Source organism: Pinus tabuliformis, chromosome Q (assembly GCF_031772625.1).
Source record: "Pinus tabuliformis cultivar Carrire ecotype Pingquan chromosome Q, CPIR1, whole genome shotgun sequence".
Taxonomy (NCBI): Eukaryota; Viridiplantae; Streptophyta; class Pinopsida; order Pinales; family Pinaceae; genus Pinus; species Pinus tabuliformis.
The window spans coordinates 164,955,657-164,976,922 of record NC_142296.1 but is presented as its reverse complement, the minus strand read 5'-3'; the positions used below and the strand labels follow the sequence as shown (position 1 = coordinate 164,976,922).

General features: G+C 34.9%; 1 protein-coding gene across 8 annotated transcripts in view; it reads right to left on the bottom strand.

Annotated features, from left to right (window-relative positions):
* LOC149218763 (uncharacterized) overlaps positions 1–18,835 on the bottom strand; it is a 50,488-nt gene extending 31,653 nt beyond the window's left edge. Inside the window, exons 1-5 of one of the 8 annotated variants that reach the window (XM_089382468.1) lie at positions 17,788–18,835; positions 16,205–16,303; positions 15,886–16,011; positions 15,591–15,684; positions 15,188–15,499 (exon numbers count right to left, since the gene is read on the bottom strand). In XM_089382468.1, the coding sequence (XP_089238594.1) occupies positions 15,600–15,684; positions 15,886–16,011; positions 16,205–16,303; positions 17,788–18,005 (528 nt within the window). In that variant the 5' untranslated portion in view covers positions 18,006–18,835 and the 3' untranslated portion in view covers positions 15,188–15,499; positions 15,591–15,599. Of the gene's footprint in view, positions 1–15,187; positions 15,500–15,590; positions 15,685–15,885; positions 16,012–16,204; positions 16,304–17,787 lie in introns of those variants that run through there. The other 7 variants (XM_089382467.1, XM_089382464.1, XM_089382465.1 and 4 more) reach the window with 7 other exon arrangements.
* Between the last annotated feature and the right edge of the window lie 2,431 nt (positions 18,836–21,266).

Genomic DNA, 21,266 nt, shown 5'->3' with positions numbered 1-21,266 from the left:
TATGGAACACAGGACATGTCCTCTTCCTCCTCTTGTGTTTTGGGACACTTTTCAACAGATAACTTTACACCTACAGGAATAGGAACCTTCATCGATTTACTATCCTGCATATTAAATCTCTACAGTATTGTCTCGACATACATCCTCTGGTTTAACGAGAGCTTCCTCTTTTCCCGATCTCATTTAATTTCCATGCCCAAAATCTTGTCATTCGAATTCTAATGGTGTGAACGACACTCAAATCCGATTTCGTATGAAAAAGTTAGAGCAAGTCAAAGCTCAAGTTTGACATGCCTACATGGCAGAATTGGGGTGATTTGGAAAGGTCTTCAACGAATGAGGAGGTGCCAAGTGGTAGCCCACCATTGGCCCTCGCAAATCGCATATCATAGTAGTAGGAGGTTCGGGTTACAAATCAGCTTCGGGCAAGGTTGGGGTTGTGATGCGATGCGATCGCATATCGCAATCGCATTGGTAACAGGAATCAACCCCGACGCTGGTGAGTTCTGAAGGCAATAGACCTCGGGCACGATGAATGTTTATGCTGCAGTTTAAAGTCCCAACAGGTCCGCAATCGTAGAGTTTCCATGTAACAAAACCTTCGTTGTTGAACTACCAATTGCAAGGAGCAAGAGGATTCTGGACGAAGGAGTTTTATAACTTCCGTTTAATATCCTGTCGGGTCCATAACCCCACATCGCAAAATTTTGCAATGTTAAGATCCCACAGCTTAGCTGAATGTGATTACGATACGGCTGATAGGATATGGCCTGTGGTGCTGCGAAATTTTCGCTTCCTTAGCCAATTTTGGAGCAGAAATGTAGTTTTTGTAGGTTTTAACCCCGTACAAAAATTACCTGCATACAAATTCTAAAAACAGAAAATAAACAATGGTGAGAGAATAACACATAAAACAAATATACACAGAGATTTTCCCCTCGGTCCCAAAACCGGAACTACCAGATTGATTTTTCATTATGTTCCTTTCAATGTTACAATACATATATATACATACCGAAGCATCCATAAACTCCAACCCATTAACCCTGGATAAGAACATAATCATAGTTACCTTGATTGGATCTACAAAAGACCATGGACCGAAAACCATCGCACCCAAAACCATGTGTGAAATCCATGCACAAAACCATAGGTAGGTCTGCCCACCTAATACAGGGTCCAAAGAAAAAAATTTCCTGGGGCATTGCCCTAGACCCTGTAGAGGGGGACTACTACCCCGCGCAACGAAGGGGAGGCTCAGCCTCCCCTCTAACCCCCTAGTTAAACTACTGGGGCTAGTCGTGAAAAGAATATAACACAACCCAACATTCTCCCACTTATTGTTTTCTTTCCACAGGGGGCTACAGGAGATCTTAGTCATTGATCCAGCCCTGCAATGCCCATTGTTTCTCTACACCAAGAGAACTTCTCAGTGCTCACATAACTTGTCAATGCATCTAAAGTATTCTTCTAATTGTCCACCTTTATGAGCAACAACTTTTTGTCTTCTACCATATCCCTCTTGAAGTGATACTGAATATCAATGTGCTTTGTCTTTGAATGATAAGCAGGGTTCTTTGTCAAGAAAATTGCACTTTGGCTATCACAGTTTATCCTTATAGCTCGCTATACTAACCCCATACTTGAACACAATCTCTGCAATCAAATGACTTCCTTTCTTGCATGAGTGGCTACCATGTATTCTACCTCTATAGTTGACAGTGCCACTATAGATTGTCTCTTACTCATCCAGCTAACTACGCCTCTAAATAGATTAAACAAATACCCACTTGTAAATCTTATCTGATCTAGATATCCAGCCCAGTCTGCATCAACAAAGCCATGGACGTCAAAAAATCTATCCAATATTGGTCCTTCCTTGGTAGCACAAACCATAACACTAGTGCCATGCAAATACTTGAAAACCCACTTCATTGTAGTCCAATGCTCCTTCCCTAGTTTTGACATAAACCTGCTCAATACTCCTACTGCATGTGCAATTTCTGGTCTAGTATAGACCATCACATACATCAGGCTACCGATTGCACTTGCATATGGAACACAGAACATGTCCTCTTCGTCCTCTTGTGTTTTGGGACACTTTTCAGTAGATAACTTTATACCTACAGGAATAGAAACGTTCATCGGTTTACTATCCTGCATATTAAACCTTTGCAGTATTGTCTCAACATACTTCCTCTAGTTTAACCATAGCTTCCTCTTTTCCCGATCTCATTTCGTTTCCATGCCCAAAATATAGTTTGCAGCACCAAGATCTTTCATGTTGAATTTGGAGGATAATTGGGTCTTCAAATCCTAGATAATTTCTTTTTCATTTCCAAAAAACAGTGTATCATCCACATGCAAGACTTGATAAATAACACTATCACCAATTAATTTAAAATACACGGAGTGATCTACTTTGCTTCTCATGAACCCAAGTCCCCATATAAATGTATCAAGTTTCTGATACCACATCCTTGGTGACTATTTTAACCCATACACAGACTTTTTTAACTTGCATACCATCTCTTTCTTACCCTTCACCACAAAGCCTTCAGGTTGCTTCATGTAGATTCGTTCTTCCGGATCCCCGTGAAGAAATGTTTTCTTCACATCCATCTATTCTACCTCAAAATCAAAAGTAGCAACAACAAATAAAAGTAATCTAATAGAAGCTACCTTGGCAACAGGAGAAAAAATATCACCAAAATCAATTCCCAGCACCTTGGAATAACCTTTTGCTACCAACGGGCTTTTTATTTCTCCACCTTTCCTTCTGCATTCATCTTCTTCTTGAACACCCATTTTTTGCCAATGGGTTTCCTTCCAACCGACAACTCCACCAGATCCCAAGCCTTATTTTTGTGTAAAGATGCCATTTTATCAACCATGTCGTCTTTCTAGAGTTTTCCATCCTATGAATCTATTGCTTCCTTCATAGTTCTGGGATCATCATCAGTAATAGATAAAGAAAAGTCTGAACAGAAAGCAGATGGACTATATCTTTCTGGCTACCTTCTTTCTCGAATTGATCTTCTCACAACTAGAGTTTGTGGCTCTTCATCTTCTGATTCCTCTTCTACTGTAGAGTCTGATGTCAAGAAATTTACTGCATAACATAAATAATTACCGAGAGGAATATATATAAGAAAATAACTAGCAACAACCATAAACACATAAACACAAATGTTTATCCGGGAAAACCTCAAATCTGAGGAAAACCCAACCATAATGAAATTTCATTATCCTTGGCCAAAACCCTAGCCAATCCGACCAAGTGAGCCTTCACCACTCACCTCCAGGGCTTACATTACAATGAAGTCCTTCCAGCCTTTTATAAGCTCCATTACATATAATACCATGGGTAGAATACTATGGGTGCACAATACCATGTGCCCCAAAACCATCACTGTTTAACCTAGTCAACTTTGACTCTATCTCGAGTCAAGTTTACCTAACAATTCCCCCCTTAAACTTGAGTTAGGGTTCCTTGACTAACTGCAGCCAAACTTGCTAAGTGAGACAATCCCGCTCACTCTAGCTCTTACCCCCTTCAGAGTTTTTACCCGGGGTATTGTTAACTCGACATTCCCCCTATCACCTAGGTCTAACCCAGACTTTAACGGTGATCACCGAGGGGTACACATGCCTTACCAAGTCTTACAGTAGTATGCCCATTTACATGCCATAATTTTGACTTCATTAATTTTTTTTTCTTGTTTATTACTGCAGCAATTCTGATCCTTCCTCTCTCAATTTGATTTGCTCAAAAGATTTTATAAAACCGCTCCAACTGTGAGCCCAACGAGAACCTTGTAGATTCCAGCACTAGTGGTCTCACGTAGCAGAAAATGAACAATTTTTGAAGCCGCATGAATCCCGAACAATTCGTCAACATGTTCCAAACCGGTAAATATCGCAAATGCACTGCAATCCCTGGCAGTTACGACACTATATTTCGTGCATTCTCCTCGAGGTTCTTTCGCGTACGAGTGTACCACCATTATTTTCAGACCCATATCTGTAAAAATGCTACATTGATCTCATCAGGCACTATAAACCCCTGGCATCAAAGAATCCCTTTGAAGCCAATATTTGGCTCCGATACCAATTGTTAAGAAATTTACTGCATAACATAAATAATTACCGAGAGGAATATATATAAGAAAATAAACAACAACAACCATAAACACATAAACACAAATGTTTATCCGGAAAAACCCCAAATCTGGGGAAAAACCCAACCATAATGAAATTTCATTATCCTTGGCCAAAACCCTGGCCAATCCGACCAAGTGAGTCTTCACCACTCACCTCCAGGGCTTAGATTACAATGAAGTCCTTCCAGCCTTTTATAAGCTCCATTACATATAATACCATGGGTAGAATACTATGGGTGCACAATACCATGTGCCCCAAAACCATCACTGTTTAACCTCGTCAACTTTGACTCTATCCTGAGTCAAGTTTACCGAACATCTGATTCTTCCTCCGTTAGCTCAAACTCTATCTTCTCAGGTTCCTTTGGTAGGAATTCATGTGTAATTACATCTTTCACCTCTCTAAACACCACATCTTGACTGTACACAACCTTCCTTGTTACTGGTTTCAAAAGCTTATAACCTTTTAAACCATCCTTATACCCAATAAAGATGCACTTTTCAGATTTACTATCCAACTTTGTTCTTTTCTCATTTGAAACATGTACATATGCATCACATCCAAATACTCTTAGATGTGAAAGAGAAGGTTTCTTGCCAGTCCATGCCTCTTGTGGAGTCTTATCCTCCAACGCTGATGAAGGTGATTTGTTGACCAGGTAACATACAGTCTCCAACGCCTCTGCCCAGAATTCCTGTCCTAACTCGACAGCACTGAGCATGCTTCTTACCCTTTCCATAAACGTCTTATTCATTCTTTCTGCAACTCCATTTTGATCAAGTGTGTATGGAGTAGTCTTCTTCCATGCTATATTACACTTCTTACAGAAATCTTCAAATTCCTTTTTGCAAAACTCTCCACCATTATCTTCTTCATTGTCTGCTTTTCCATCAAAGCCTTAAATTCTTTAAACCTGACAGAGACTTCAAATTTCTTCTTGAGGAAATATATCCATGTATTCCTTGAGAAGTCATCTATAAATGATACATAGTACACAGACTTACCTAGTGATGGAACCTTCACAAGTCCAAACACATCACTGTGCACAAGATCTAATATATGTTTCACCCTCTTACCACTAGAGGGGAAACTCGCCCGATTCTGCTTCCCATATACAATTTTCACAGAAATCAAAATCCAGAGAGCTATTAGACATACCTTCTACCATACCTTTACCATGAAGCATTCGAAGGCCCTTCTCTCCAATATGTCCAAGCCTTTGATGCTACAAAATGGTCTTTTCTCTAGAGACCACTAGATTTTCTGCTCCACTTTCAGGAACCATAGAATTGTTGCACCCATCAATAATGGTGCTAACTTGTAGCTTGTACAGAGTTCCAATCCGACCTCCCCGCATCGATACCAGTGCTCCTCGAACCATCTTGTAGGTATCTTTCTTGAACACTGTTTTTACACCTGCATCATCCAGCGTGCTTACAGAAATCATATTTCTAGCTAATGAAGGAATATGCAAAACACCCGGAAGTGTTATAATCCTTCCACCTTGCAACTTCAACTTGAATTTTTCATGACCAACGATTCTAGCCTCCTTGTCATCCCTTGAGAAGACATCACCACCATCATATTTCTCATACTCGTAGAACCACTCTCTATGGGGAGTGAAATGAAAAGATGCACCTGAGTCAATCAACCATGCCTCATGATCTACTTGTGTACTTGAAGAAGAAGCCATGTACACATCCCCACCTTCATCTAAGGTGGTTTTTGCCTTTAGAGGAGGAGAATCATCATATCCCTTTCCTTTCTCAAGAGATTTAGATTTACAGTCCCTTTTGTAATGCCCTTCCTTTTCGCATTTCCAGCACACATTTACATGTTTTCCTGGATATTTAGATCTCCCTCTAGATTTAGATCTCCCACTCGAGGACTTATTTTTGTTTCTGTTATGGGACCGTCCTTGTATAGACCAGGCATTACCATTCTGGCTCTCCATATTTTTCCATCTCATCTCCTCCGTCAGCAAGAATGAGACTATTTTATCAAACTACAAGGAAGTTGCATTACTACCTATTGCAACAACCAAACTATCCCATGAATCTGGTAGATAACACAACAAACTGACGCACTTATCTTCATCTAAAATTTTAATATCAATATATAATAGCTGGCTTACCATAGTATTAAATGCGTTCAAATTCTTTGTCACCGAGTCTCCATCTTTCATCCTTGGGTTATACAGTTTTTTCGTAGGAACAATTTATTCACCGAAGACTTAGATTGGTACAAAGTCCCTAACTTGTCTCATAAAGCCTTCGGTGTAGCTTCCCCTGACACACTCAACAACACTGAATCTGAGACACACATTCGTATTATGCTTTTTTCCTTCTGATCCAACTTCTTCTAGTGTTCATTGGACATTGCCGTTGGTTTAGTACTCGGATCTACTATGATCCACTGATATTTATCCACCAACAGATCCTCCATCTTGAGTTTCTACAACTCAAAACTCTGACCATTAAATTTCTAGATCTTTATATTTCCACTGCTCATTATCTTATTTCGCCACAAGAATCAATCTCGTAGATCTCCTACTGAATAGGGTCTACTACAGGCTCGAGAAAAACCCTTCAACAGTAAAGGCGTCCCCTTGAAGTCAAAACAACTCTGACACCAAATGTAGGTTTTAACCCCATACAGAAATTACCTACATACGAATTCTAAAAATAGAAAACAAACAATGGTGAGAGCATAACACACAAAACAAATATACACAGAGATCTTCCCCTGGATCCCAAACCGAGACTACTAGATTGATTTTTCATTATGTTTCTTTCAATGTTACAATACATATATATACATGTTGAAGCATCCATAAACCCCAATCCATTAACCCTAGATTAGAACATAACCATAGTTCTCTTGACCAGATCTACAGATACCATGGATCGAAAACCATCGCGCCCAAAACCATATGCAAAATCCATGCACAAAACCATAGGTAGGTCTGCCCACCTAATATAGGGTCAAAAAAAAAAATCCTGGGGCGTTGGTCTGAACCTTGTAGAAGGGGGCTACCACTCCGTTGCGCCCGGTGCAACGAAGCGGAGGCTCCGCCCCCTCTCTAACCCCCCGGTTAAACTACTGGGATAGTCATGGAAAGAATATAACACAACCCAACAATTTTTTGTCGGTTTTAGAGCAATTTATGGAACAATTAATGGAGGAACTGGGAGAAGTCATAACTTCTTCAGTTCTTATCCAAATTAGATACAAAAAGAGGCTAAATAGCCATTACTGAGTATTTTTAACTCATTGAGATAGGTTTCAGAGGCATCTGAGTATTATAAACACACTTTTGATGTAATTTGAGCATAATAGAGAGGCCTAAGCCATTGGAAGCTGGACCAAGGAGATGTAGCCTAGGAGGAGTGAACTCCTTTATCATGTGCTTATTGTGTGTTATATTTTGATGTTATTTGTTGTTATATTGTTGTTGTTCAGCATATGTTTTTTTATGTTAAACTGTTTATAATATTTACATAAGAAACTCTCATGGGAATCTGTTAATTATGAAATTTTTTTGAATCCTTAAGCACTTGAAAAAGCAAATGATAAGCATCTTGGGTTTATTTTTGAATGGGGAATTGGCACAACATTACTAATTTGTTCCAATTGAAATCAAGTTGGTGTGATAGCTCTGGTTTTTCTTACTAGATTTGGTTAGTGAAAGAAGGATTTAATTGTTTGCAAGTTTATGTCATGCTTACAAGGTTAAAGCTCAAAAAAGGTGAAGGAAAGCTAGTTGAAAGCCCTGAAGTTGGGTCAAGTGGAAGAAGAGAAAGGTTGCCAAAGTCTTCTACACCAGTACATCCTCAAGTTGCAATTGAGATTCCAACACCAATACAACCTCAAGTTGTAGTTGAGTCTTTAGAGACCATGTCTCGTGAAGGGGAACCTATTATGACAGAAGATGAAAAGACCTTCAGAAAGGATTTCTTTGATATGACAGAGATGATTAAGGTCTTCTATGAAGAGAGGAACAATAAATTGCAAGGAGAAAGCTCCAAGCCTCCCAATGGAGAAGGTTCTTCAGGAGGAGGTAATGGAAAATGAGGTAATGGGAATGGAGGCAAACCTCCACCATCTCCATCATCTTCTTCATCTTCTTCTTCAAAAGCATCTTCACACTCTTCCACAAATACCACTGTTACTCATACTCATCATCATTCCTCGAAAGGAATTGGTAAATCACCTTTTCTGAAGCTTGATGGTAAATTCGAGTTACCTATTTACAATGGTGAAGTTAATGCAAAGAAGCTAGATAATTAGATTCATTAGTTGGAGGTGTATTGTAGAATTCATAACCTTCAAGAGGATGATATCAAAATTCAGTTGGCTTCATTGAGAATGGAGGGTGCAACACTTATATGGTGGGTAGCAAGGTCTCAAGATGAGATCAAAAAACATGTTAAGATCTCTATTACTTGGTCTGATTTCATTGCTACTATAAAAAGACAATTCTACCCTTTAGCTCATATAACATAGTTACCGATCAAATGAAAAAATGCACTGGTACCATTTTTTGAGGTAGAAAAAAATCACCCGATTTTGAAAAATGGTGCTGCCAGAATAGATTTTTTTTAAGCATATTTTTGGCACTTTAAATTTTCTTACGTATCAAGTATGAACATTTTTTTTCAATGTTAGTGATTTTCATGCTGATTTTGAAAAGTGTTGATGCAACATCAACACATTTTTTTAGAGGGCTTACTTTTGACACTTTAAATTTTTTTATGTATCGAGTGTGAACAAATTTTTTTGTTAATGATTTTCATCGTGATTTTGAAAAGTGTTGATGAGCATCGACCCTTTTGTTTAAAAGGCTTAGTTTTACACTTTAAAATTTCTAATGAATTAAGTATGGATAATTTTTTTAAAATGTTGGTGATTTTCATATTAGTAATAAAACATAAAAGTAAAAATAGAAGAATATGACCAAAAAAATCAAATACAAAAAAAAAAAAAAAAAAACAAAACAAAACAAAATAAAAAACATATAAAAATGTAAAAAAAAACATAAAGCATGACAAAAATAAAAACATGTTATTAATAAAACATAAAAATATAATAAAAAAATTAAAAAAAAACCTAACAAAAAATAAAAAACATAAGAATAAAAATAAATAAAACATAAAACATGTTAGTAATAAAACATAAAAAAATAAATAAATAAACATGACCAAAAAAAAAAAAAAAATTTACTCATAAAAACAAAAATAATTGAATAAAAAATTAATGGAAAAAAAAAAACAATGTTTAAAAAAAAAAAACGTATATATAATTTAAAGAAAAATAAATTAAACCACAAAAAATCTAAAAACATTTCCTTTTAAGTTAAAAAAACAAACAAAAATATAAACCTCATTGAAAAAAAATAAAATAAAATTATTAAAAATAAATAAATTAAATATTTAAATTAAATAATTTAAATAAACAAAATAAAACAAAAATTTAAGAATTATTTTTTAAAATTAAAATTATAAAAATAAAGAAATAACTTAAAATAAAATATCAAAAACAAAAGTATAAAAATTTAAAAACAAAATTAAAAGTTAAAAATTAAAAATTAAAAACAAAATTTTATATATATGTATATGTATATGTATATTTATTCAAAGCATATTAAAAAAATTCAAAACAAATTAAAATAAAAACAAATTAAAAAAAATAAAAATAAAGTTGAAATTAAAAAAAATATATAGAAAAAGACATTAAAAAAACAAAACAAGACAGTGAAAAAAAACGATTTAAAAAAACATATTAAAAAAACCAAATAAAAAATCAATGAAAAAAAACATATTTAAAAAAAAAACCAATTTAAAAAACAATTTAAAAGAAAATCAATTAAAAAAAAGAATAAAACAAAAAAATTAATTTTTTTTTTTTTTTTTAAAAAGATCATATTAAAACAAAACCAATTAAAAAATAATTCAAAAAAAACATATTAAAAAAAAAGTATTTAAAAAAAACCAATTAAAAAAACATATTAAAAAAAAAATCAATTAAAAAAATATATTAAAAAAAAACATAAATCTTTCTCCCCCCTACCGGCCCCACCATCCCCCCAACCCTCGATCCCATCCTCCCCCCTCTCCCCCTCACACCGCCCCTCTCCCCTGGCCGCTCCCCTCCTCGGCCTTCCCCTCTCCCTCTCGCTCCCTCCCCTCCTCCCGACCCCATACCCCTTCCTCCCCCCTCCATCCCCGAGCAGTCCCTCCCCCCTCCATCCCCGACCCTCGCCGCACCTCCCTTCCCCCTCCATGCCAACCCCCACCCCAGCCCCTCGCCCCCCTCCACCACCTGCCTCCTCGTTCGGGCCCCCGACTAGCGGCCGCAGGTCGATTCCGAGAATTGATATGCGGCCTCTTGGCCGCTGGTTGGGGGCCCGATCGGGGAGGGGAGGGTAAAACAATAAATATACTTATCAAAATAATTCAACATTATATATATAAAGAGGTTGAAACGATAAATATACTTTATTTAAAAATAAATTTTGTATAAAAAATAAAAACTAGTATTGGATAAAATTAAGTGTTTAATAGTTATGATAACACCACGAACAGAATAAATATATATAGGAATGCAAATAAACATAATGTGAATGTTAAATGGAGTATTTACATAAAATGCTAATATGATATATAAGAGGGTGTGAATGAAAAGAGCTTGAAACGATAAATATACTTTATTTAAAAATAAATTTTGTATAAAAAATAAAAACTAGTATTGGATAAAATTAAGTGTTTAATAGTTATGATAACACCACGAACAGAATAAATATATATAGGAATGCAAATAAACATAATGTGAATGTTAAATGGAGTATTTACATAAAATGCTAATATGATATATAAGAGGGTGTGAATGAAAATTGTAGTATGTTAAAATACAAATATGCTATGGACTTTCCAATTATGGTTTTTAAAATACATTATGTACTCTAATAATTATAGATGGTTTAATATTATTTAATTATGTTTTATAAAAAAATTTAAAAGGTGATAATATATATACTAGTAATTGCCCCAAAGGTGCAAAGAGAGGTCGATAGATTTTTTAAATTGGAAAAATGATCTAAGGATAATATTTGTAAATATGTATGCCATATACCATATGTATTGGCAACTTTAAATTTTAAATAGATATTGTAAAAAATGATATTTTAGTTTTATGAATGTTTATTATATGTAATAAGTTGTATACATATATGGATAAAACTAAAAAATACTAATTTATATATTTATAACAAAATATTAAAAACAGAGAAGGTTAGAAACCACCATTTAAATCATTTTAATATTAAATCACTATTTAAATTTAATTAAAATGATTTGATTATATTATATTATTATTATACTATTAATTAATATTTTTTAATTAATTAAAATTTATTTACAAGTATTTTTAAATGTATATCTTGATTGCAGTTTGTCCTCATCAAATTCCTCCAAATCAAAATTATAATATATTATCATTATTGATATAATTAAAATTACTGCTTACTTATTTTCAATTATATATATCATAATTACTAATTTAAAAAAAATCATTTTAAAACTTTAAAAACTCTTATATTATAGAGATTGCAGTGGCTGTTTTTAGAAATGCTATTCTTTATAAAAATTCACACTTGTTTAAAATTACTGCTTACTTATTTTCAATTGTATATATCATAATTACTAATTAAAAAAAAAACAACAACAACAACATTTTAAAACTTTAAAAACTCTTACATTATAGAGATTGCAGTGGCTGTTTTCAGAAATGCTATTCATTATAAAAGTTCACACTTGTTTTTAGAAATGTTGTTCATTATAAAAGTTCACACACCTTGAAACTTCATTGTTATCTAAGTTCACACACCCTGAAACTCTGTTGTTGTCTAATTGAAACGAACTTCTTTGCAATTCCATTCTAGTAATTTCATCGTAGATTGCTTTCCAATGTTTTGGTACTAATATTTCCTAGTAACATTAGGATATTTTTCGAAAGCTACAACGAACATTTTTGCAATTCCATCCTAGATTGCTTTTCAATGTTTTGGTACACTAATTATATTTCCCAGTAACATTACCATATTTTTCAAAAGCTATTCAATGCTTGTGCTCAGGATATTTAAAAGCTATTCTATTCCTTCTCAAATAAACAGAACAACTATTCAGTTTGCATGGAAAAAACACTTGAATGACCAAGTGTGAGTCACGTACACTACCGACCAATTGGATAAAACAATTGTTTAATTGGCATACAAGAAAAATAATAAGAGGAACAAATTAGCCACTGCAACCAGCTACTGTGAGAACACCAAATTAAGAAAAAAATGATGAAGTAAAGAAATGTTGGTGCCAGATAATTGCAAGAAAGAATCTCAAATCTGTTTAAGTTTAGTCTCCATCATTTCAAGTTGGCAAAATACTCATGTATATCCATCCATAAATGCATGCCTCTTGAGGAGGAAGCTAGAAGTGAAACATCTGAACCTTCATTGAGTAAAGATAACCCCTCATTGCAATCATTTCCAGACTAGTATACCCATACAAACAAGGTTTCTACAGAGATGAAGCATCAGCATAGACCCTTCTATTTAACAAAAAGGGGTTTACTGCTCAGTCATGAGCACCCTTAAATAGGCAATACTGTTGAGACCTAAATCCCAAAAATAGCCTAATACTTATATTTTTCTAAATACTAATGTAGAATTTTTGCAACCACAAACCAGTTTAGTCATTTTTGCAACCACAGACCAGTTTAGTCACTGATGTCAGCTCATACCTTGACAAGGTTCAATAAAAAAAAGGATGGCAGAGACACTCATACGGAAATAGATAAGGATGATTTTCTAGCACCCTTGTAGCCTTGACATAAATAGTTCATTAGCTAATAAGATGCCACAAGTTGATGCATCAACTTGCTTATGGTGACTTCACCTTAAAAAAAATATTTATGAGTATGCAAGAAAGCACACTGAGTTATCTGACAAAAGCATATGCATCAGCATTTCTAAATTTCTTCTTCTGGGATAGCACCAATCAATAAAAGCTTTTGCACTTACACAACTATACAACTGTTTTGTTTTGGAAAGAAGTGAGTTCATGGGTAGCCACCTGCTCCAAGGGGGGACATGAAATCTAAATACTAAATATGCAACAACAAATATACTCAATTGTGTGAAAACTTTGTAGTTTGCCTACTTAAACCAACTCGGCCAATACCACAAGCTTGTAGCTTACAGTGGCTCCCCACTGGTAAAGATGGTCAAGATAGATGGTCAGGTTCAACTTGTAATTCGATTTGGATCAGGTTTGGGCTCAAGTTTGAAGTTTGGCTTTGACATTCACTAAACCTAGGTCAAAAATAGGAAATTGCATTTTGTCATTTGCCAAACAAAACAAAGACTGCCTGCCCCCTTGACCAAATAAGCCGTCCAACTAGATCATAAGATGAGGAATTTGCATCCCTGCCATTTTAAGTAAAATTTGTGTTTTCGTTTGGGTGGGTTTGATCTGGTTCGACTTCAGGTTTGAATTGTGATTCAATTCAGATCGGGTTCGGGTTCGATCCAGTTCAGCTTCAGGTTCAAATTGTAATTCGATTTGGATCGGGTTTGAGTTCAAGTTTGAAGTTCGGCTTTGACATTCACTGAACCTCGACGAATTTCGAATTTTTTCAGGTTCGCCAAATTCCAAACCTGAAGGTTTCATCGAACCCTGTGACTTAGCTCCCCACAACGTCGTGCAAGTTGCATAATTCAATTTCACTCAATCGTTGAATTTCTGTGTTTTTCACCCACAATGCATGATCTACAAATCTCCCAATTCTTAGAGAACGAGAGAACAAAATTACCTTCAAATCAGAATTTTACCACAAAATCAAATTCCCAAAGCATACATGTGTTTTTATTTTGTATAACAGAACCCTATAAATTCTGCATTTTTCGTAGTCAGCACAGTATGTTGTATACATGAGATAGATTTGGGCAACTATATTCAGGTCAAAGTTGACAGCTAGTCCACATTTTAAAGATTCAGAAAAAAAGGCAAAATATACTGCATCACAGTCTAACCCAGATCGAGATGAACATAAGCTTTATCAAAATATCATATACAATTAAGTCGCCCATTTACAATTATAAATCTATACAGCACATGGCCACCTTGAGCAAATGAATCATTCACCTAGGTCAAAAATAGGAAATTGCATTTTGTCATTTGCCAAGCAAAACGAAGACTGCCTGGCCCCCTTGACCAAATAAGCCGTCCAACTAGATCATAAGATGAGGAATTTGCATCCCTGTCATTTTAAGTAAAACACAAAACTGCATGTCTATGCGGGTCAAATGAGCTTCATTCCTAAAATACTATTAGCAAGCCTAGTAAAACATTAAACTGATCCCAAAATCCTACCATCGGCAAAGAAAATGCAGCAGCCACAACGAAATGCTTTGGGGTTAAAACGACCACAAAAACATGAAGGCACTGGATACTCTTCAAATAAAAGAGAAAAAATTGAAAAAACAAAAATGACACAAAGAGAGACGGAGAAAAGTAGGGGAACCTAACAGATATAGAGGAAAAGAAAAATAAGAGAAGGAGAAATTGAGTATAACTGATGAAAAGTGAAATAACCGACGATAAAATTTCAGCAGATTTCAATAGTGAAAATTAGCAAAATTTAGAAGCACTAGTCAGAAAATTTGAAGCACAACAGAAATTAAGTGACCAGCAAAACAAAAAATTTCGAAGTTCACGTGCTCTATTTCAAATCCTTTATATCATATAAGTTTTTCCTGTTAATTGACATTCCCAATCTGGTTAGGGCATTTCAAGAAAGTCCAGAGGGTGGATAGATGAGAAATTCAAAGCAAAACCAAAGACAATTTGACCTTGTAGATGAGAGAAATTTTAAACCTGTAAAATGGATAGTTAAAGCCTAAGCAACCACAACAATAACAAAAAAAAAATCAAACACAAATAAGATTCCATGTAAATGTAAGCATTGCAAATATTAAATTAAGAGGGGGCGGAAAAGAGTGAAGTTAAACGAGAATGCTAATGGAGAAGGCTATAAAAAGGGTAAATGGGAAGGCTAACAACAAATCAAAATGTAGCGAAGAAAGACACCAGAAACGAGAAAGCTAGACAAAACATAAAAGCAAAACTAATTAATGATTTTACCAAAATGGCATTAATCCTCAACCAAAATTTAATGCAATTTGTAGCCCCACTAGCCTATTTTTTATCATATCCAGTATCTAACATTGCCTGATTGTGCTGTGCTGCAACAGGGACAACATCTTTGCCTTAGAATCCCAAACCTGAATCATAAATAAAGTAATCAGTTGTGTTTCTTTGTATCATGCAACAAAAATCAAACCAAATTAGGATTTAAGAGATCAAGGAACTTACACTCACCATTCATGTTGATGCCACAGTCTCTGCCAGGTCTGGTTTTAGTTTTTTGTTTACCTCTGAAGTGCTTCCATCCAATGTCGAGGCAAACCTGAGATAAACAAACAATTTATAATCATTTTTTAAATATTAAACAAGAAATGCCCTCAGGTATGCTTCCATATAAAATAAAATTTCAATTAAAGCTTAATTTATGAAATTCACAAAGGCAAGAAACAGATGTGATCTTCATCATACCATACAAAGAAAACAAATAATACTTTCAGACACAATCATTAAAATAGGAGTTTACCTTGCAGCCCTTGCCTTTTTCTTGTCATCTTCCAAGGAAGCAGATTTCACATCCACTCCAAATCTAGCCAAATGAGCTTTCTTCTTTGCTTCATCATCAGCAGATGAGCGCAAAGTAAGTCCAAACCTGTTTAATAATTTGGGCATTGTCAGATTCCAATTATTCTGAAGTAAAACAAATGTGTATCATAATTTTGGATAAAACTATTAAGCAAATTAAGCTGACAATAAATTAGACACACAGAAGATAAGGAAAATAGCATCATAATCTCAAGAATCTGAAGACACAAAATAAATTCCTGAATTTTCAAAGAATAGACCTCTCAGCCCTCGCTTTCCTCTTTTCTTCTTCCAATATTTTTGTTTCTCTTAGACCAGGAGAGGTAGGCTTTGGAGTACCATTTACTGACTCACCAAATCTGTCAATAAAACATACCCAAAGGTAATTTCTGTCAATTAAGAGATGAAACATATTGACTTATAAGATTGGGGACCATGTGCACTGACCATTCAATACAGAAATTACTTCCATAGCAATTAATCACTTTAAAGACTAGAGCAAAGTCCAGTAGCACCAGAACTGACACAGTCCATCAAACTTAAAAAACACATATTATGGCCAAACAGAGTTTAAAATAAAATACAACATATATTTAACAGAGATACTGAACAATTAAGTTAAACAAACATAAACCTTAAAAATGCTAGAATCCCTAGAACCTAAATCATACAACGAGATTTTTCCACAATTCCAAAGGGTGGCATTCCAGGTCTGCAGTAGCAATTAGTGCCAGAACAAAAAGTCATCATATATAGGGACATTTTATATATAGGGATTATCCACTGCACTCCATGCCTTCGAGGACCAACCCTTCCTGCTAGCTGCAATACCAGTACGAGTCTTGAGAATCATCTGTCACGCATGACATGTTGCCCTCTGACAGTAGAATGAATGTAAACAACGTTTTTATGGTATGCAAAATGATACAGGAGCCTCACTGGTTCATGGGCAATCCTCACAAACAAAAACAAAATTTGTTTCCAGTTAATATTTTGATAGATTCTTCACTGATCTTAACTGAGCTCAGAATTTTTATGTTGTGATCAGGATTTAGTTATATAGATCATACCCTGTACAAAATTCTGGTTTTGTGTAACACTCCCAGGGTTTGCATCACGTTTTGAATTGGATTACATTCTGTCAACAATTGTGATCTGTAACATTTACTGTTGGGTTGACGATCCACATGCGTCCTCATAGTTGGGAGGTAGTGTGTGGCACTTGCAGAGGCAAGATTGACTCTGATAACCATTACCATGGAGGAAGATAAATGGTCCAGGATTCATGTCGGGACCTCTCAAGGGAATATCAACTCCAACACTTTGTATTCCTGATAGTCATTAGACTCTGATAACCATTACCTTGGAAAAAGAGAAACAGTCCAGGATTCATGTTGGGACCTCACAAAGGAATATCAACTCCAGCACTTTGTATTCCTGATAAGTCATTGAAGTGGAGGTTGGATTCACAATCACTGCATGGTACCTTCATAACCACTGCCTAAGTTAATTTGGGCTGCCAGGATTTGTAATACATTTTTATTTGGGAATTGAAATGGGTCAACATGGAATCAAGGTCTGAATCACTGATTCACATTTGCTGGAGAATGATAATATAGAGTCAAACTGCCAACCACCACTGGAATCTCATAAATAGCATCGAAGGTTTTTGTCAAAAGGATTAATAGAAGTCAAACTGCCAACCAACACTGGAAGCTCATGTATAGCATCAAAGGTGGCTTATTTAACTGTTGAATGCCTTCTTAAAGTTCCAAATTTTTCTACAGTTTCAATAGTTCCTAAAGTATACTTTGCCATAAATTAGAAAGGAAACATGTCTTACTGGCTCTTGGCCCTCAAGACAAATGAAACAAGGCATATGTTGTGTAGTGGCATTATGGCATCGTCTGTGTTGTTCAAGTTTCTGCTGTGTAAATAATTGACTTGCTTCCAGAAGTTTTGTGCACTAACTATTGCAGCCTGTAGATGCACCATAAAACAAGTTACAACAAATATAAAGCAGAAGAGTGTTTTGCCTTTACACAGCTGCTGTGTAAACATGTCACCAGCCAAAAAACTATGCCAAGCCCCAGACAGCCATACAAGTTGAAAAATAAGTTATAACATCAAAAAAACCCAACTTGAAAAGAAATAGGGATTTTTTATAACACAGTAAAGCTCAAGGAAAAAAAAGCTACCAGATGTCTCAGGAATGATGTGGAGAGAAGAATTGGACCTCTCTTATGAAAAATCACTCCAAAATGCTATCCACCTTGGAGATTTTGAAGGCGCATGGGAGGGCACAACTGCTAAACTGGTAAGATAAAACGTAAAAGAAATTCGCGATATTTTAGCAAAATTAATCCTAAACCAAAAATGACAGAGAAATTATCTTGCAGAAGATGAGCAAGGAAAAGAAAGCTGAAAAATAGGCCGAGGCCGACAGAAACTAATCATAAAGACCAGATGCAGTATATGCACATTTGTTTGCAGGCTATGTGCGGGTTAAAGAACGACAGTAAAACGGCAGAGTCAGTCTAAGAATCGCACTAAAACATTAGAAAACCCTAAAAGCCTTGAAAACCTAGAAGTTAAAACCATTTAAACACAATTTCTGACATAATCGATAGCCATTAATGAGTAAGACGCAGATATTTAGGTTGTCATATTAAAAAGCAGAAGAGCGCATTTACACAGCAAGTGCTTACCGAGTGACCGCCTGTCAAACTCAAATCATGCTTTACACAGCAAGTGCTTACCGAGTGATCACCTGTCAAACTCTAATCATGGTGCCGTGAGCATTATAAGCATATAATCCGTCTTAAACTTCCAACGAATGAACAGAACAATGATAATTTAATCCTAATCAGTGCTTTCCAAAAGCCAGGGAAGAAGAACAGCAACAACAACTGGTAGACCAAAGAAACGATGAACTCTGAGGCCAAGAGTGCAAGAATATGGGGATGAAATATATGGCTATAGAAGATTTAACTAATGGCAGACTGGCAAAGAAGAGCATGGGATTGAAAGGACATGAAAGAAGGGGGAAAAGCAGTCAAAGTGCAGTGCATGCTTGCGAGATGTGATGCACGGCGAGGGATAATGAATCGGTAACATAAATACTATAGCCAGATGTCAAAAAAATATCTTTTGCTGCTAGATGTCAAACAGAAAAACATATACTAGATGTCAATCAGAAAATGAAAAGGTAGAAGACTAAACTCATTCAAAGGAAGGCCTATTGGCCTAAAAATAAGTTAACATTTAGTGATCTATATATAATATTAATATTATTTAATAAATAATTTTCAATATTGATTTTTTTGGTTTTGATAATGAATTATAATAGTTGGTTCCAAACGTGTTGGAAAAATTTTCTCTTATGTGGATTTTATGGAAAAGACTCTCTTTAATGTAATATGGATCACAGAACCCTCAATTCCAAAATTATATCTATAAAATATGTGGTTTGAGTAATAATATAATAATATATATATGGGAATTTCATAATGTAATGTGTGAAAAAGATGAAATTTATGATTTATTAACAATGAAAATATATTAATATTATATATATGATTTTATATGGTATTAGGCCATAATAAATATTTTGACATATGATGTATGCATGATATAAATATATAAAGATAAGTGCATTTAATTTTATGATGGGACAAAATTATAAAGGTTTAAGTAATATAGTTTAAGAGAATACTAATTGGATAATATGATATTTAATTGTTGAGTTGGATAATTGGTTGAAGTACACACCAACATAAGGAAATATTGATGTCCAAACAAATGAAATGGCAACATAGCATCATTGATGGGATTTCAAAATGACATTTAGAGTTAAGGATTTGACTTATGGAAATTTATTGAAACTATATGAGATGATTCATGGTGATTATTTACGCATATATAAGGATTATTCCATTGACTTTGCTCCAATGTGACCTTCTTTATCTTTTTTATTAATTTGTAGTGAACTAGATAGGATTACATAGCTTAGATAGATATTTTTGTAGAGCATGTTGTACTTGTTTCCAGTAGGTAGTCCTTGGCTGCAAAAACTACGCCAAGAAACCAATTCAACCAACCTTTAGGTTCAAGTTGGCCCTTGAACCAGAGGGGGATCCCTTAGTTGTTACGAGGCTTTATTTAATGTTGTTCACCTGTCACTGAACAACAACCTTTGAAGCACAATGGCCAGATTTATGGTTTTAATTGGGGGTGGTAGACGATCAATGACAATTCCTATTTATGATTTAGAGGCTCTCTCACAGGGTTCCCTTTGAAAGTGTCAGCTTCCAGCCTAACAGAACGACTTGATTTGTATAAGAATTTGACCGAAGAATGTAAGGAGATTCCTAATAATTGTGTAGCCAGACTGATTACTTAACAACTAGGAAGATTTGGATGTGTGTAGAAGATTTCTACAACCCAACAAAATAGATTTAAACGGAAACAGAAGGCCAGGCTGAAAACAATTCTAAGAAGAGATATTTTAGACAAATAGTCTAATAAGTTAATCTCTTTTAATGGTTGTCAGAAAGCTCAAATCAAAACCAATTAAAGAGGAGTTATAATGAAAACATAGTCCAATAAAAAAATCTCTTTCTAAAGATAATGATTTTGTAGACCTTCCTATAAACACTTTTATCATGTGTAGAAATAAGATATGAAAAATTGGAAAAACATACTCAAAACACAAAATTCTGTCAAAACTAGAGCCATAAGGCTTTCATTAGAAATACTACAACATAAACTTTATTACAAAGTGAAGAGTCTTGATATCAAAAGCCCACCCTCTTATTATTGCAAATGATCAAATATATAGAGATTACAATACGTTGGTTGTTGCTAGCTTTTAGGAAAATAAAACAAAATCTTAACCAAGCTATCTAAAATGATTAAATTAAAAACAGTCCTGGATGAGCTCTCCTTGAAATCTGCAACCTATTAACTGTTTCTAAATTTCTAATATATATTAAAAAGGCTCGCATGCCTAACTATTTAATATAATTAAACAATTTCCTACTAATCTGATAACTAACCTAACACCTATTAACTAAAAAAATGTACGAGCTTATGCCTCCTATTTTAGATTACAAGGAAATGTGCACTAACATCTGGGAGGAGAGGAAGATTAAATTAAGAGATTTGGAAGGCTTTTGAATCTGCTTACTGACTCCTCCTTGCCACCTGCTGCTACCTGCATAACTGCCCTCAGAATATGGAAATGCATTTTCCGTTGTTCTCTGAGTTTAAAAGTCAATCTTTTACATAATAAAAATCAGAGATTTGATAAACTTACAACAT